General features: G+C 56.5%; 1 protein-coding gene across 1 annotated transcript in view; it reads left to right on the top strand.

The window, feature by feature from the left end:
• Window positions 1–2,659: 2,659 nt before the first annotated feature.
• LOC120928445 (titin-like) overlaps window positions 2,660–16,610 on the top strand; it is a 43,803-nt gene continuing 29,852 nt past the window's right edge. The window contains exons 1-3 of the mRNA XM_040339545.1: window positions 2,660–2,834; window positions 12,809–12,935; window positions 14,316–14,617. Coding sequence (XP_040195479.1) covers window positions 12,828–12,935; window positions 14,316–14,617 — 410 coding nt within the window. The 5' untranslated portion in view covers window positions 2,660–2,834; window positions 12,809–12,827. The remainder of the gene's footprint in view (window positions 2,835–12,808; window positions 12,936–14,315; window positions 14,618–16,610) is intronic.

Consider the following 16,610-nt stretch of genomic DNA (forward strand, 5'->3'; position numbering starts at 1 on the left):
TGGCAAGTGACACGCTGAATCTGGCGACAGGTGACAGTGGCAAGTGACACGCTGAATATGGTGGCAGGAGACAGTGGCAAGTGACACGCTGAATCTGGTGGCAGGGGACGGTGGCAAGTGACACGCTGAATCTGGTGGCAGGTGACGGTGGCAAGTGACACGCTGAATCTGGTGGCAGGTGACGGTGGCAAGTGACACGCTGAATCTGGTGGCAGGAGACGGTGACAAGTGACACGCTGAATCTGGTGGCAGGAGACGGTGGCAAGTGACACGCTGAATCTGGTGGCAGTGGCAAGTGACACGCTGAATCTGGTGACAGGTGACGGTGGCAAGTGACACGCTGAATCTGGTGGCAGGAGACAGTGGCAAGTGACACGCTGAATCTGGTGGCAGGAGACGGTGGCAAGTGACACGCTGAATCTGGTGGCAAGTGACACGCTGAATCTGGTGGCAGGGGACAGTGGCAAGTGACACGCTGAATCTGGTGACAGGAGACGGTGGCAAGTGACACGCTGAATCTGGTGGCAGGAGACAGTGGCAAGTGACACGCTGAATCTGGTGGCAGGAGACAGTGGCAAGTGACACGCTGAATCTGGTGGCAGGGGACGGTGGCAAGTGACACGCTGAATCTGGTGACAGGGGACGGTGGCAAGTGACACGCTGAATCTGGTGGCAGGAGACGGTGACAAGTGACACGCTGAATCTGGTGGTAGGAGACGGTGGCAAGTGACACGCTGAATCTGGTGGCAGGAGACGGTGGCAAGTGACACGCTGAATCTAGTGGCAGGAGACGGTGGCAAGTGACACGCTGAATCTGGTGGCAGGGGACGGTGGCAAGTGACACGCTGAATCTGGTGGCAGGGGACGGTGGCAAGTGACACGCTGAATCTGGTGGCAGGTGGCAAGTGACACGCTGAATCTGGTGACAGAAGACGGTGGCAAGTGACACGCTGAATCTGGTGATAGGTGACGGTGGCAAGTGACACGCTGAATCTGGTGGCAGGAGACGGTGGCAAGTGACACGCTGAATCTGGGGGCAGTGGCAAGTGACACGCTGAATCTGGTGGCAGGTGACGGTGGCAAGTGACACGCTGAATCTGGTGGCAGGTGACGGTGGCAAGTGACACGCTGAATCTGGTGGCAGGAGACGGTGACAAGTGACACGCTGAATCTGGAGTCAGGAGACGGTGGCAAGTGACACGCTGAATCTGGTGGCAAGTGACACGCTGAATCTGGTGACAGGGGACAGTGGCAAGTGACACGCTGAATCTGGTGGCAGGAGACGGTGGCAAGTGACACGCTGAATCTGGTGATAGGTGACAGTGGCAAGTGACACGCTGAATCTGGTGGCAGGGGACGGTGGCAAGTGACACGCTGAATCTGGTGGCAGGTGACAGTGGCAAGTGACACGCTGAATCTGGTGGCAGGGGACGGTGGCAAGTGACACGCTGAATCTGGTGGCAGGGGACGGTGGCAAGTGACACGCTGAATCTGGTGGCAGGACACGGTGGCAAGTGACACGCTGAATCTGGTGGCAGGAGACGGTGGCAAGTGACACGCTGAATCTGGTGGCAGGAGACGGTGGCAAGTGACACGCTGAATCTGGTGGCAGGGGACGGTGGCAAGTGACACGCTGAATCTGGTGGCAGGAGACAGTGGCAAGTGACACGCTGAATCTGGTGGCAGGGGACGGTGGCAAGTGACACGCTGAATCTGGTGGCAGGAGACAGTGGCAAGTGACACGCTGAATCTGGTGGCAGGAGACGGTGGCAAGTGACACGCTGAATCTGGTGGCAGGAGACAGTGGCAAGTGACACGCTGAATCTGGTGGCAGGAGACGGTGGCAAGTGACACGCCGAATCTGGTGGCAGGAGACAGTGGCAAGTGACACGCTGAATCTGGTGGCAGGAGACAGTGGCAAGTGACACGCTGAATCTGGTGGCAGGTGACGGTGGCAAGTGACACGCTGAATCTGGTGACAGGAGACAGTGGCAAGTGACACGCTGAATCTGGTGACACTTTTATTTGCACTAAAATACAATTTTTCAAGACAAGAATTCGGGGTGTGCGCCCATTCTTTAAGGTCCCAGCATTATTACTATTCAAAGTTTTAGCAGAATGTTAAAAAAAAAGACAATCTCTGAGGGAAAGAAAGAAAGTGAAAACAAAGAGCTACAAGAAAATGGAGGACACCCCTCCCCCTTCCTTGAGCTACAACAAAATGGAGGACAAATTCTTCCCTTCCTGAGCTACAAGAAAATGGAGGACAAATTCTTCCCTTCCTGAGCTACAAAAAAAATGGAGGACACCCTCCCCCTTCCTTGAGCTACAACAAAATGGAGGACAAATACTTCCCTTCCTGAGCTACAAGAAAATGGAGGACAAATTCATCCTTTCCTGAACTACAAGACGTGATTGTAGCCGTATTAGTGCAAGTGTGAAAGAGAAAATTTAGTTCTGTTTGTGATATATTTTTTTATTTGCACTAACATACAATTTTTCAGGTCAAGGTTTCGGGGTGTGCGCCCCTTCTTCAGGGTTCATCGGTACTGCCTGGACCTTGAAGAAGGGGGGCACACCCCCCCAAAGCTTGTCCTAAAATATTGTATGTTAGTGCAAATAAAAAAAGTATCACGGACAGAACTCAATTTTCTCTGAACTACAAAAAAATGGAGGACACCCCTCCCCCTTCCTGAGCTACAAGAAAATGGAGGACAAATTCTTCCCTTTTGAGCTACAAGACAATGGAGTACACCCCTCCCCCTGTTTTTCACACATGGAGCTGAAGTCAGAGACAGACAAAAAGCTGAAGGAGAAACTTCCGGAGCGATCGGGTGAGATGGGGGGGCAATATACATTATATACCCCCACACAGCTGCAGATCGTACACTATATACTCGTATCTGTATACTGTCCTGTATAACCCCTCCCTCTTTATGACACTTTTTGTTTACATGTAACAACCCCCAAACATTCCATATATAAAGCAGAGACCCCGGAGAATAAACTGGAAATCTACTTTTTGGGGGGGGATTTTTAAAGCAACAAAATTGTATTTATAAAAGATGATGTCACGCGAAGCGACAAACAACATAAACGTTCCTCTCCATAGGGGGCGCAATAAAACCCTTTACAGGTCACCACATTAGATGTACGGAGGAGGTGATAGGAATGCTGCCCATCGTCTGACGTTTGCAGAGATTCGGGATGAGCACAGGCGTGATCACAACGCCACGCGCCCGCCAGGAAGCTGACACTTCACAGCGCTAATCACAGAACAATTCACAGCGCTAATCACAGACAGGGAGACATTTTGCGATCTGTGCGGCCGGGGATCAGGAAACGTCTCGCTGCCTGTGATTAGCGCTGCGAAGAGTCAGCTTCATGGCGGGTGCGGGGAGTTGTGAACACGCCTGAGCTCAATCTCACGTGTGGGACGATCGCTGTTTGTGTGTGTGAGGGGACCAATGAGTGCGTTCGCCTTTGTGCGCAGCCATTTTACCTTTTTTTATTTCATTTGTAAATCAGTTTTTTATGATCAGTTTTATTGCTGTGAGAAGGAATGCAAACATTTTCATCTGAGGGGTCTCTCTCTCTCTCTCTCTCTGTGGTGTGTGAGGCGTCTCCTCTCTCTCTCTCTCTCTCTGTGGTGTGTGAGGAGTCTCCTCTCTCTCTCTCTGTGGTGTGTGAGGCGTCTCCCCTCTCTCTCTCTCTCTCTGTGGTGTGTGAGGAGTCTCCTCTCTCTCTCTCTGTGGTGTGTGAGGCGTCTCCTCTCTCTCTCTCTCTCTCTGTGGTGTGTGAGGCGTCTCCTCTCTCTCTCTCTCTGTGGTGTGTGAGGCGTCTCCCCTCTCTCTCTCTGTGGTGTGTGAGGCGTCTCCTCTCTCTCTCTCTCTCTGTGGTGTGTGAGGAGTCTCCTCTCTCTCTCTCTGTGGTGTGTGAGGCGTCTCCTCTCTCTCTCTCTCTCTCTGTGGTGTGTGAGGCGTCTCCTCTCTCTCTCTCTCTCTGTGGTGTGTGAGGAGTCTCCTCTCTCTCTCTCTGTGGTGTGTGAGGCGTCTCCTCTCTCTCTCTCTCTCTCTGTGGTGTGTGAGGCGTCTCCTCTCTCTCTCTCTCTGTGGTGTGTGAGGCGTCTCCCCTCTCTCTCTCTGTGGTGTGTGAGGCGTCTCCTCTCTCTCTCTCTCTGTGGTGTGTGAGGCGTCTCCTCTCTCTCTGGTGTGTGAGGCGTCTCCTCTCTCTCTCTCTCTCTCTGTGGTGTGTGAGGCGTCTCCTCTCTCTCTCTCTGTGGTGTGTGAGGCGTCTCCTCTCTCTCTCTCTCTGTGGTGTGTGAGGCGTCTCCTCTCTCTCTCTCTCTCTGTGGTGTGTGAGGCGTCTCCCCTCTCTCTCTGTGGTGTGTGAGGCGTCTCCTCTCTCTGTGGTGTGTGAGGCGTCTCCTCTCTCTCTCTCTCTCTGTGGTGTGTGAGGCGTCTCCTCTCTCTCTCTCTCTCTGTGGTGTGTGAGGCGTCTCCTCTCTCTCTCTCTGTGGTGTGTGAGGCGTCTCCTCTCTCTCTCTCTCTCTGTGGTGTGTGAGGCGTCTCCTCTCTCTCTCTCTGTGGTGTGTGAGGCGTCTCCTCTCTCTCTCTGTGGTGTGTGAGGCGTCTCCTCTCTCTCTCTCTGTGGTGTGTGAGGCGTCTCCTCTCTCTCTCTGTGGTGTGAGGCGTCTCCTCTCTCTCTCTCTCTCTGTGGTGTGTGAGGCGTCTCCTCTCTCTCTCTCTGTGGTGTGTGAGGCGTCTCCTCTCTCTCTCTCTGTGGTGTGTGAGGCGTCTCCTCTCTCTCTCTCTCTCTCTCTCTCTCTGTGGTGTGTGAGGCGTCTCCTCTCTCTCTCTCTGTGGTGTGTGAGGCGTCTCCTCTCTCTCTCTCTCTGTGGTGTGTGAGGCGTCTCCTCTCTCTCTCTCTCTCTGTGGTGTGTGAGGCGTCTCCTCTCTCTCTCTCTGTGGTGTGTGAGGCGTCTCCTCTCTCTCTCTCTGTGGTGTGTGAGGCGTCTCCTCTCTCTCTCTCTGTGGTGTGTGAGGCGTCTCCTCTCTCTCTCTCTCTCTGTGGTGTGTGAGGCGTCTCCTCTCTCTCTCTCTGTGGTGTGTGAGACGTCTCCTCTCTCTCTCTGTGGTGTGTGTGAGGCGTCTCCTCTCTATCTCTCTGTGGTGTGTGAGGCGTCTCCTCTCTCTCTGTGGTGTGTGAGGCGTCTCCTCTCTCTCTCTCTCTGTGGTGTGTGAGGCGTCTCCTCTCTCTCTCTCTGTGGTGTGTGAGGCGTCTCCTCTCTCTCTGTGGTGTGTGAGGCGTCTCCTCTCTCTCTCTGTGGAGTGTGAGGCGTCTCCCCTCTCTCTCTGTGGTGTGTGTGGCGTCTCCTCTCTCTCTCTCTCTGTGGTGTGTGAGGCGTCTCCTCTCTCTCTCTCTCTCTGTGGTGTGTGAGGCGTCTCCTCTCTCTCTCTCTCTCTCTCTCTGTGGTGTGTGAGGCGTCTCCTCTCTCTCTCTGTGGTGTGTGAGGCGTCTCCTCTCTCTCCCTGTGGTGTGTGAGGCGTCTCCTCTCTCTCTCTGTGGTGTGTGAGGCGTCTCCTCTCTCTCTCTCTGTGGTGTGTGAGGCGTCTCCTCTCTCTCTCTGTGGTGTGTGAGTCGTCTCCTCTCTGTCTCTCTCTCTCTCTGTGGTGTGTGAGGCGTCTCCTCTCTGTCTCTCTCTCTCTCTGTGGTGTGTGAGGCGTCTCCTCTCTCTCTCTGTGGTGTGTGAGGCGTCTCTCCTCTCTGTGGTGTGTGAGGCGTCTCCTCTCTCTCTCTCTGTGGTGTGTGAGGCGTCTCCTCTCTCTCTCTGTGGAGTGTGAGGCGTCTCCTCTCTCTCTCTGTGGTGTGTGAGGCGTCTCCTCTCTCTCTCCCTGTGGTGTGTGAGGCGTCTCCTCTCTGTGGTGTGTGTGGCGTCTCCTCTCTCTCTCTCTGTGGAGTGTGAGGCGTCTCCTCTCTCTCTCTCTCTGTGGTGTGTGAGGCGTCTCCTCTCTCTCTCTCTCTGTGGTGTGTGAGGCGTCTCCTCTCTCTCTCTGTGGTGTGTGAGGCGTCTCCTCTCTCTCTCTGTGGTGTGTGAGGCGTCTCCTCTCTCTCTCTCTGTGGTGTGTGAGGCGTCTCCTCTCTCTCTCTGTGGTGTGTGAGGCGTCTCCTCTCTCTCTCTGTGGTGTGTGAGGCGTCTCCTCTCTCTCTGTGGTGTGTGAGGCGTCTCCTCTCTCTCTCTCTGTGGTGTGTGAGGCGTCTCTCCTCTCTCTCTCTGTGGTGTGTGAGGCGTCTCCTCTCTCTCTCTCTGTGGTGTGTGAGGCGTCTCCTCTCTCTCTCTCTGTGGTGTGTGAGGCGTCTCCTCTCTCTCTCTCTCTGTGGTGTGTGAGGCGTCTCCTCTCTCTCTCTGTGGTGTGTGAGGCGTCTCCTCTCTCTCTCTCTCTGTGGTGTGTGAGGCGTCTCCTCTCTCTCTCTCTCTGTGGTGTGTGAGGCGTCTCCTCTCTCTCTCTCTCTGTGGTGTGTGAGGCGTCTCCTCTCTCTCTCTCTCTGTGGTGTGTGAGGCGTCTCCTCTCTCTCTCTCTCTGTGGTGTGTGAGGCGTCTCCTCTCTCTCTCTCTCTCTGTGGTGTGTGAGGCGTCTCCTCTCTCTCTCTCTGTGGAGTGTGAGGTGTCTCCTCTCTCTCTCTCTCTGTGGTGTGTGAGGCGTCTCCTCTCTCTCTCTCTGTGGAGTGTGAGGTGTCTCCTCTCTCTTTCTCTCTCTGTGGTGTGTGAGGCGTCTCCCCTCTCTCTCTGTGGTGTGTGTGGCGTCTCCTCTCTCTCTCTCTCTGTGGAGTGTGAGGTGTCTCCTCTCTCTTTCTCTCTCTGTGGTGTGTGAGGCGTCTCCTCTCTCTCTCTCTCTCTGTGGTGTGTGAGGCGTCTCCTCTCTCTCTCTCTGGTGTGTGAGGCGTCTCCCCTCTCTCTCTGTGGTGTGTGTGGCGTCTCCTCTCTCTCTCTCTGTGGTGTGTGAGGTGTCTCCTCTTTCTCTATCTCTCTGTGGTGTGTGAGGCGTCTCCTCTCTCTCTCTCTCTCTGTGGTGTGTGTGAGGCGTCTCCTCTCTCTCTCTCTCTGTGGTGTGTGAGGCGTCTCCTCTCTCTCTCTCTCTCTGTGGTGTGTGAGGCGTCTCCTCTCTCTCTCTGTGGTGTGTGTGAGGCGTCTCCTCTCTCTCTCTGTGGTGTGTGTGAGGCGTCTCCTCTCTATCTCTCTGTGGTGTGTGAGGCGTCTCCTCTCTCTCTGTGGTGTGTGAGGGGTCTCCTCTCTCTCTGTGGTGTGTGAGGCGTCTCCTTTCTCTCTCTCTCTGTGGTGTGTGAGGCGTCTCCTCTCTCTCTCTCTGTGGTGTGTGAGGCGTCTCCTCTCTCTCTCTCTCTCTGTGGTGTGTGAGGCGTCTCCTCTCTCTCTCTGTGGTGTGTGAGGCGTCTCTCCTCTCTGTGGTGTGTGAGGCGTCTCCTCTCTCTCTCTGTGGAGTGTGAGGCGTCTCCCCTCTCTCTCTGTGGTGTGTGTGGCGTCTCCTCTCTCTCTCTCTCTCTGTGGTGTGTGAGGCGTCTCCTCTCTCTCTCTCTCTCTGTGGTGTGTGAGGCGTCTCCTCTCTCTCTCTCTCTCTGTGGTGTGTGAGGCGTCTCCTCTCTCTCTCTCTCTCTCTCTGTGGTGTGTGAGGCGTCTCCTCTCTCTCCCTGTGGTGTGTGAGGCGTCTCCTCTCTCTCTCTGTGGTGTGTGAGGCGTCTCCTCTCTCTCCCTGTGGTGTGTGAGGCGTCTCCTCTCTCTCTCTCTCTCTCTGTGGTGTGTGAGGCGTCTCCTCTCTCTCCCTGTGGTGTGTGAGGCGTCTCCTCTCTCTCTCTCTCTCTGTGGTGTGTGAGGCGTCTCCTCTCTCTCTCTCTCTCTGTGGTGTGTGAGGCGTCTCCTCTCTCTCTCTCTCTGTGGTGTGTGAGGCGTCTCCTCTCTCTCTCTCTGTGGTGTGTGAGGCGTCTCTCCTCTCTGTGGTGTGTGAGGCGTCTCCTCTCTCTCTCTCTCTCTGTGGTGTGTGAGGCGTCTCCTCTCTCTCTCTGTGGTGTGTGAGGCGTCTCCTCTCTCTCTCTGTGGTGTGTGAGGCGTCTCCTCTCTCTCTCTCTGTGGTGTGTGAGGCGTCTCCTCTCTCTCTGTGGTGTGTGAGGCGTCTCCTCTCTCTCTCTGTGGTGTGTGAGGCGTCTCCTCTCTCTCTCTGTGGTGTGTGAGGCGTCTCTCCTCTCTGTGGTGTGTGAGGCGTCTCCTCTCTCTCTCTGTGGTGTGTGAGGCGTCTCTCTCTCTGTGGTGTGTGAGGCGTCTCCCCTCTCTCTCTGTGGTGTGTGAGGCGTCTCCTCTCTCTCTCTCTGTGGTGTGTGAGGCGTCTCCTCTCTCTCTCTCTGTGGTGTGTGAGGCGTCTCCTCTCTCTCTCTCTGTGGTGTGTGAGGCGTCTCCTCTCTCTCTCTGTGGTGTGTGAGGCGTCTCCTCTCTCTCTCTCTCTGTGGTGTGTGAGGCGTCTCCTCTCTCTCTCTCTGTGGTGTGTGAGGCGTCTCCTCTCTCTCTCTCTGTGGTGTGTGAGGCGTCTCCTCTCTCTCTCTCTCTCTGTGGTGTGTGAGGCGTCTCCTCTCTCTCTCTGTGGTGTGTGAGGCGTCTCCTCTCTCTCTCTCTCTGTGGTGTGTGAGGCGTCTCCTCTCTCTCTCTCTGTGGAGTGTGAGGTGTCTCCTCTCTCTTTCTCTCTCTGTGGTGTGTGAGGCGTCTCCTCTCTCTCTCTCTCTGTGGTGTGTGAGGCGTCTCCTCTCTCTCTCTGTGGTGTGTGAGGCGTCTCCCCTCTCTCTCTGTGGTGTGTGTGGCGTCTCCTCTCTCTCTCTCTGTGGTGTGTGAGGCGTCTCCTCTCTCTCTCTCTCTGTGGTGTGTGAGGCGTCTCCTCTCTCTCTCTCTCTCTCTGTGGTGTGTGTGAGGCGTCTCCTCTCTCTCTCTCTCTCTCTCTGTGGTGTGTGAGGCGTCTCCTCTCTCTCTCTGTGGTGTGTGTGAGGCGTCTCCTCTCTATCTCTCTGTGGTGTGTGAGGCGTCTCCTCTCTCTCTGTGGTGTGTGAGGCGTCTCCTCTCTCTCTCTCTCTCTGTGGTGTGTGAGGCGTCTCCTCTCTCTCTCTCTGTGGTGTGTGAGGCGTCTCCTCTCTCTCTCTCTCTCTCTGTGGTGTGTGAGGCGTCTCCTCTCTCTCTCTGTGGTGTGTGAGGCGTCTCTCCTCTCTGTGGTGTGTGAGGCGTCTCCCCTCTCTCTCTGTGGAGTGTGAGGCGTCTCCCCTCTCTCTCTGTGGTGTGTGTGGCGTCTCCTCTCTCTCTCTCTGTGGTGTGTGAGGCGTCTCCTCTCTCTCTCTCTCTCTCTCTGTGGTGTGTGAGGCGTCTCCTCTCTCTCTCTCTGTGGTGTGTGAGGCGTCTCCTCTCTCTCTCTCTGTGGTGTGTGAGGCGTCTCCTCTCTCTCCCTGTGGTGTGTGAGGCGTCTCCTCTCTCTCTCTCTCTGTGGTGTGTGAGGCGTCTCCTCTCTCTCCCTGTGGTGTGTGAGGCGTCTCCTCTCTCTCTCTCTCTCTCTGTGGTGTGTGAGGCGTCTCCTCTCTCTCCCTGTGGTGTGTGAGACGTCTCCTCTCTCTCTCTCTGTGGTGTGTGAGGCGTCTCCTCTCTGTCTCTCTCTCTCTGTGGTGTGTGAGGCGTCTCCTCTCTCTCTCTCTCTCTCTCTGTGGTGTGTGAGGTGTCTCCTCTCTCTCTCTCTGTGGTGTGTGAGGCGTCTCTCCTCTCTGTGGTGTGTGAGGCGTCTCCTCTCTCTCTCTCTCTCTCTGTGGTGTGTGAGGCGTCTCCTCTCTCTCTCTGTGGAGTGTGAGGCGTCTCCTCTCTCTCTCTGTGGTGTGTGAGGCGTCTCCTCTCTCTCTCTCTGTGGTGTGTGAGGCGTCTCCTCTCTCTCTCTCTGTGGTGTGTGAGGCGTCTCCTCTCTCTCTCTGTGGTGTGTGTGGCGTCTCCTCTCTCTCTCTCTGTGGAGTGTGAGGCGTCTCCTCTCTCTCTCTCTGTGGTGTGTGAGGCGTCTCCTCTCTCTCTCTCTCTGTGGTGTGTGAGGCGTCTCCTCTCTCTCTCTGTGGTGTGTGAGGCGTCTCCTCTCTCTCTCTGTGGTGTGTGAGGCGTCTCCTCTCTCTCTGTGGTGTGTGAGGCGTCTCCTCTCTCTCTCTGTGGTGTGTGAGGCGTCTCCTCTCTCTCTCTCTGTGGTGTGTGAGGCGTCTCTCCTCTCTGTGGTGTGTGAGGCGTCTCCTCTCTCTCCCTGTGGTGTGTGAGGCGTCTCCTCTCTCTCTCTCTGTGGAGTGTGAGGCGTCTCCTCTCTCTCTCTCTGTGGTGTGTGAGGCGTCTCCTCCTCTCTGTGGTGTGTGAGGCGTCTCCTCTCTCTCTCTCTCTCTCTCTGTGGTGTGTGTGAGGCGTCTCCTCTCTCTCTCTCTGTGGTGTGTGAGGCGTCTCCTCTCTCTCTCTGTGGTGTGTGAGGCGTCTCCTCTCTCTCTCTCTCTCTGTGGTGTGTGAGGCGTCTCCTCTCTCTCTCTCTCTGTGGTGTGTGAGGCGTCTCCTCTCTCTCTCTGTGGTGTGTGAGGCGTCTCCTCTCTCTCTCTGTGGTGTGTGAGGCGTCTCCTCTCTCTCTCTCTCTCTCTCTCTGTGGTGTGTGAGGCGTCTCTCTCTCTGTGGTGTGTGAGGCGTCTCCTCTCTCTCTCTGTGGTGTGTGAGGCGTCTCTCTCTCTCTCTCTGTGGTGTGTGAGGCGTCTCCTCTCTCTCTGTGGTGTGTGAGGCGTCTTCTCTCTCTCTCTCTGTGGTGTGTGAGGCGTCTCCTCTCTCTCTCTGTGGTGTGTGAAGCGTCTCCTCTCTCTCTCTCTGTGGTGTGTGAGGCGTCTCCTCTCTCTCTCTGTGGTGTGTGAGGCGTCTCCTCTCTCTCTCTCTCTGTGGTGTGTGAGGCGTCTCCTCTCTCTCTCTCTCTCTGTGGTGTGTGAAGCGTCTCCTCTCTCTCTCTCTCTGTGGTGTGTGAGGCGTCTCCTCTCTCTCTCTCTCTGTGGTGTGTGAGGCGTCTCCTCTCTCTCTCTCTCTGTGGTGTGTGAGGCGTCTCCTCTCTCTCTCTCTGTGGTGTGTGAGGCGTCTCCTCTCTCTCTCTGTGGTGTGTGAGGCGTCTCCTCTCTCTCTCTCTGTGGTGTGTGAGGTGTCTCCTCTCTCTCTCTGTGGTGTGTGAGGCATCTCCTCTCTCTCTCTCTCTCTCTGTGGTGTGTGAGGCGTCTCCTCTCTCTCTCTCTGTGGTGTGTGAGGCGTCTCCTCTCTCTCCCTGTGGTGTGTGAGGCGTCTCCTCTCTCTCTCTCTCTGTGGTGTGTGAGGCGTCTCCCCTCTCTCTCTCTGTGGTGTGTGAGGCGTCTCCTCTCTCTCTCTCTGTGGTGTGTGAGGCGTCTCCTCTCTCTCTCTCTCTGTGGTGTGTGAGGCGTCTCCCCTCTCTCTCTCTCTCTCTGTGGTGTGTGAGGCGTCTCCTCTCTCTCTCTCTCTCTGTGGTGTGTGAGGAGTCTCCCCTCTCTCTCTCTGTGGTGTGTGAGGCGTCTCCTCTCTCTCTCTCTCTCTGTGGTGTGTGAGGCGTCTCCTCTCTCTCTCTCTCTCTCTGTGGTGTGTGAGGCGTCTCCTCTCTCTCTCTCTCTGTGGTGTGTGAGGCGTCTCCCCTCTCTCTCTCTCTGTGGTGTGTGAGGCGTCTCCTCTCTCTCTCTCTGTGGTGTGTGAGGCGTCTCCTCTCTCTCTGTGGTGTGTGAGGCGTCTCCTCTCTCTCTGTGGTGTGTGAGGCGTCTCCTCTCTTTCTGTGGTGTGTGAGGCGTCTCCTCTCTCTCTCTCTGTGGTGTGTGAGGCGTCTCCTCTCTCTCTGTGGTGTGTGAGGCGTCTCCTCTCTCTCTGTGGTGTGTGAGGCGTCTCCTCTCTCTCTCTCTGTGGTGTGTGAGGCGTCTCCTCTCTCTCTCTCTGTGGTGTGTGAGGCGTCTCCTCTCTCTCTGTGGTGTGTGAGGCGTCTCCTCTCTCTCTCTCTGTGGTGTGTGAGGCGTCTCTCCTCTCTGTGGTGTGTGAGGCGTCTCCTCTCTCTCTCTCTGTGGTGTGTGAGGCGTCTCCTCTCTCTCTCTCTCTCTGTGGTGTGTGAGGCGTCTCCTCTCTCTCTCTCTCTCTGTGGTGTGTGAGGCGTCTCCTCTCTCTCTGTGGTGTGTGAGGCGTCTCCTCTCTCTCTGTGGTGTGTGAGGCGTCTCCTCTCTCTCTCTCTCTCTGTGGTGTGTGAGGCATCTCCTCTCTCTCTCTGTGGTGTGTGAGGCGTCTCCTCTCTCTCTCTCTGTGGTGTGTGAGGAGTCTCCTCTCTCTCTCTCTCTCTGTGAGGCGTCTCCTCTCTCTCTCTCTCTCTGTGGTGTGTGAGGCGTCTCCTCTCTCTCTCTCTGTGGTGTGTGAGGCGTCTCCTCTCTCTCTGTGGTGTGTGAGGCGTCTCCTCTCTCTCTCTCTCTCTGTGGTGTGTGAGGCATCTCCTCTCTCTCTCTGTGGTGTGTGAGGCGTCTCCTCTCTCTCTCTCTGTGGTGTGTGAGGCGTCTCCTCTCTCTCTCTCTCTCTGTGAGGCGTCTCTCTTTCAGTACCGCCCCATCCCTGGGGGGGGGGGCAGACTTTTAACCAGTGATGGGTTCAGACTATAAGGCCACCCAACCCCCCTGCCATGCTTTCGGCAGTATGACAGCACTCTGCTCTCTCCCCCCCTCCTTACCTCCCCGTATTTCTCTGTTTCCATAGGCTGAATCTTCTGCTCACCATGAAGAAGACCGGCCTCCTCAGGAAGCACCCGGAGGATTCTTCGCTGATTGCGGGGTTCAGGAAATACCTGGAGGTCTCGTACTCCCACTCCTTCATCAGGCATCAGGTATGTGACCCCAACAATTAGATCCAACCCCCCGGACCCCACCAACCCAATGTCGGCCTCCCCCGGACCCCAACATCCCAATGTCGGCCTCCCCCGGACCCCAACATCCCAATGTCGGCCTCCCCCGGACCCCAACATCCCAATGTCGGCCTCCCCCGGACCCCAACAACCCAATGTCGGCCTCCCCCGGACCCCAACAATTAGATTCAACCCCCCTGGACCCCACCAACCCAATGTCGGCCTCCCCCGGACCCCAACAACCCAATGTCGGCCTCCCCCGGACCCCATCAACCCAATGTCGGCCTCCCCCGGACCCCAACATCCCAATATCGGCCTCCCCCGGACCCCAACATCCCAATGTCGGCCTCCCCCGGACCCCAACATCCCAATATCGGCCTCCCCCGGACCCCAACATCCCAATGTCGGCCTCCCCCGGACCCCAACAACCCAATGTCGGCCTCCCCCGGACCCCAACAATTAGATTCAACCCCCCTGGACCCCACCAACCCAATGTCGGCCTCCCCCGGACCCCAACAACCCAATGTCGGCCTCCCCCGGACCCCATCAACCCAATGTCGGCCTCCCCCGGACCCCACCAACCCAATGTCGGCCTCCCCCGGACCCCACCAACCCAATGTCGGCCTCCCCCGGACCCCAACAACCCAATGTCGGCCTCCCCCGGACCCCAACATCCCAATTTCGGCCTCCCCCGGACCCCAACATCCCAATATTGGCCTCCCCCGGACCCCAACATCCCAATGTCAGCCTCCCCCGGACCCCAACAACCCAATGTCGGCTTCCCCCCGGACCCCAACAACCCAATGTCAGCCTCCCCCGGACCCCAACATCCCAATGTCGGCCTCCCCCGGACCCCAACATCCCAATGTCGGCCTCCCCCGGACCCCAACATCCCAATGTCGGCCTCCCCCGGACCCCAACATCCCAATGTCGGCCTCCCCCGGACCCCAACAACCCAATGTCGGCCTCCCCCGGACCCCAACATCGGCCTCCCCCGGACCCCAACATCCCAATGTCGGCCTCCCCCGGACCCCAACATCCCAATGTCGGCCTCCCCCGGACCCCAACATCCCAATGTCGGCCTCCCCCGGACCCCAACGTCACCCCCTGAGATACAGTCATACTTACTATCCTGAAAGTGCACTGCCTGTGCCTAGGCACTGGTGAGATCGGTGCACTCCCCATGAGGAAGTAAAGCCCCGCCTCTACCAATATGGCCGCCTCCACAGAACAGGGCACAGTCAGTCAGTATTTAGGAAGTTCTTCTACATGGAGACCTCAGGCCACACGGGTGACCAGTCCTCCTCTTCCACAGGACAGGTCCTCTTTACTAAGCGCCTGATTGGACCGTTCTTCTTTCAGGTGCCCAGTGTGGCGCGGTACCTCTACTTCATGGACCCCGGGGAAGTGTCGGTGAAATGTATCCACAACATCCGGAAGACGGTGGAATTCTTCGTCCATCTGAACGCCCTGAACACCAGCAAGCCCACCGCCCGCAATTACCTGGAGAGCATCCGGAGCTTCGCGAGATACGTGGCCTCCGAGGAACGCCTCCTCAAAGAGGACCCGTCTATGCCACAGGCTGTGGAGAAGTTCCTCAATGCAGCAAAATACATTCTGATCGGAATCCGAAGAAGAAGAGTCCCGGCAAAGCCCGGAAAGGAGTAAGTCTGACCTCCCCGATGGTGACCTTCGTTGTCTGCAATGATACAACTCAGTCCGAGGGGCGGGCCCGGCTCCTAGGAGCTTACAGTTCAAAAGGGAGGGGCTAGTGCTACAAAACATAGGAACTGTGTCCACTATATGGATTGGTAGAGAGGGGTGGAGGACACTGAATGGAGATCAGTGTAGGGATTGGTAGAGAGGGGTGGAGGACACTGAATGGAGATCAGTGTAGGGATTGGTAGAGAGGGGTGGAGGACACTGAATGGAGATCAGTGGAGGGATTGGTAGAGAGGGGTGGAGGACACTGAATGGAGGTCAGTGGAGGGATTGGTAGAGAGGGGTGGAGGACACTGAATGGAGGTCAGTGGAGGGATTGGTAGAGAGGGGTGTGGGACACTGAATGGAGGTCAGTGGAGGGATTGGTAGAGAGGGGTGGAGGACACTGAATGGAGGTCAGTAGAGGGATTGGTAGAGAGGGGTGGAGGACACTGAATGGGGGCCAGTGGAGGTATTGGTAGAGAGGGGTGGAGGACACTGAATGGAGACCAGTGGAGGGATTGGTAGAGAGGGGTGGAGGACACTGAATGGAGATCAGTGTAGGGATTGGTAGAGAGGGGTGGAGGACACTGAATGGAGGTCAGTGGAGGGATTGGTAGAGAGGGGTGGAGGACACTGAATGGAGGTCAGTGGAGGGATTGGTAGAGAGGGGTGGAGGACACTGAATGGAGGTCAGTGGAGGGATTGGTAGAGAGGGGTGGAGGACACTGAATGGAGGTCAGTGGAGGGATTGGTAGAGAGGGGTGGAGGACACTGAATGGAGGTCAGTGGAGGGATTGGTAGAGAGGGGTGGAGGACACTGAATGGAGACCAGTGGAGGGATTGGTAGAGAGGGGTGGAGGACACTGAATGGAGGTCAGTGGAGGGATTGGTGGAGAGGAGTGGAGGACACTGAATGGAGACCAGTGGAGGGATTGGTAGAGAGGGGTGGAGGACACTGAATGGAGACCAGTGGAGGGATTGGTAGAGAGGGGTGGAGGACACGGAATCAGTGGAGGGGTTGGTAGAGAGGGGTGGAGGACACTGAATGGAGGTCAGTGGAGGGATTGGCGGAGAGGGGTGGAGGACACTGAATGGAGGTCAGTGAAGGGATCGGTAGAGAGGGGTGGAGGACACTGAATGGAGATCAGTGGAGGGATTGGTAGAGAGGGGTGGAGGACACTGAATGGAGGTCAGTAGAGGGATTGGTAGAGAGGGGTGGAGGACACTGAATGGAGACCAGTGGAGGGATTGGTGGAGAGGGGTGGAGGACACTGAATGGAGGTCAGTGGAGGGATTGGTAGAGAGGGTTGGAGGACACTGAATGGAGGTCAGTGGAGGGATTGGTAGAGAGGGGAGGAGGACACTGAATGGAGACCAGTGGAGGGATTAGCAGAGAGGGGTGGAGGACACTGAATGGAGGTCAGTGGAGGGATTGGTAGGGAGGGGTGGAGGACAGTGAATGGAGGTCAGTGGAGGGATTGTTAGAGAGGGGTGGAGGACACTGAATGGAGGACAGTGGAGGGATTGGTAGAGAGGGGTGGAGGACACTTAATGGAGGTCAGTGGAGGGATTGGTAGAGAGGAGTGGAGGACACTGAATGGAGACCAGTGGAGGGATTGGTAGAGAGGGGTGGAGGACGCTGAATGGAGGTCAGTGGAGGGATTGGTAGAGAGGGGTGGAGGACACTGAATGGAGGTCAGTGGAGGGATTGGTAGAGAGGGGTGGAGGACACTGAATGGAGACCAGTGGAGGGATTGGTAGAGAGGGGTGGAGGACACTGAATGGAGGTCAGTGGAGGGATTGGTAGAGAGGGGTGGAGGACACTGAATGGAGGTCAGTGGAGGGATTGGTAGAGAGGGGTGGAGGACACTGAATGGAGGTCAGTGGAGGGATTGGTAGAGAGGGTTGGAGGACACTGAATGGAGGTCAGTGGAGGGATTGGTAGAGAGGGGA

Source organism: Rana temporaria, chromosome 2 (assembly GCF_905171775.1).
Source record: "Rana temporaria chromosome 2, aRanTem1.1, whole genome shotgun sequence".
NCBI classification, from domain to species: domain Eukaryota; kingdom Metazoa; phylum Chordata; class Amphibia; order Anura; family Ranidae; genus Rana; species Rana temporaria.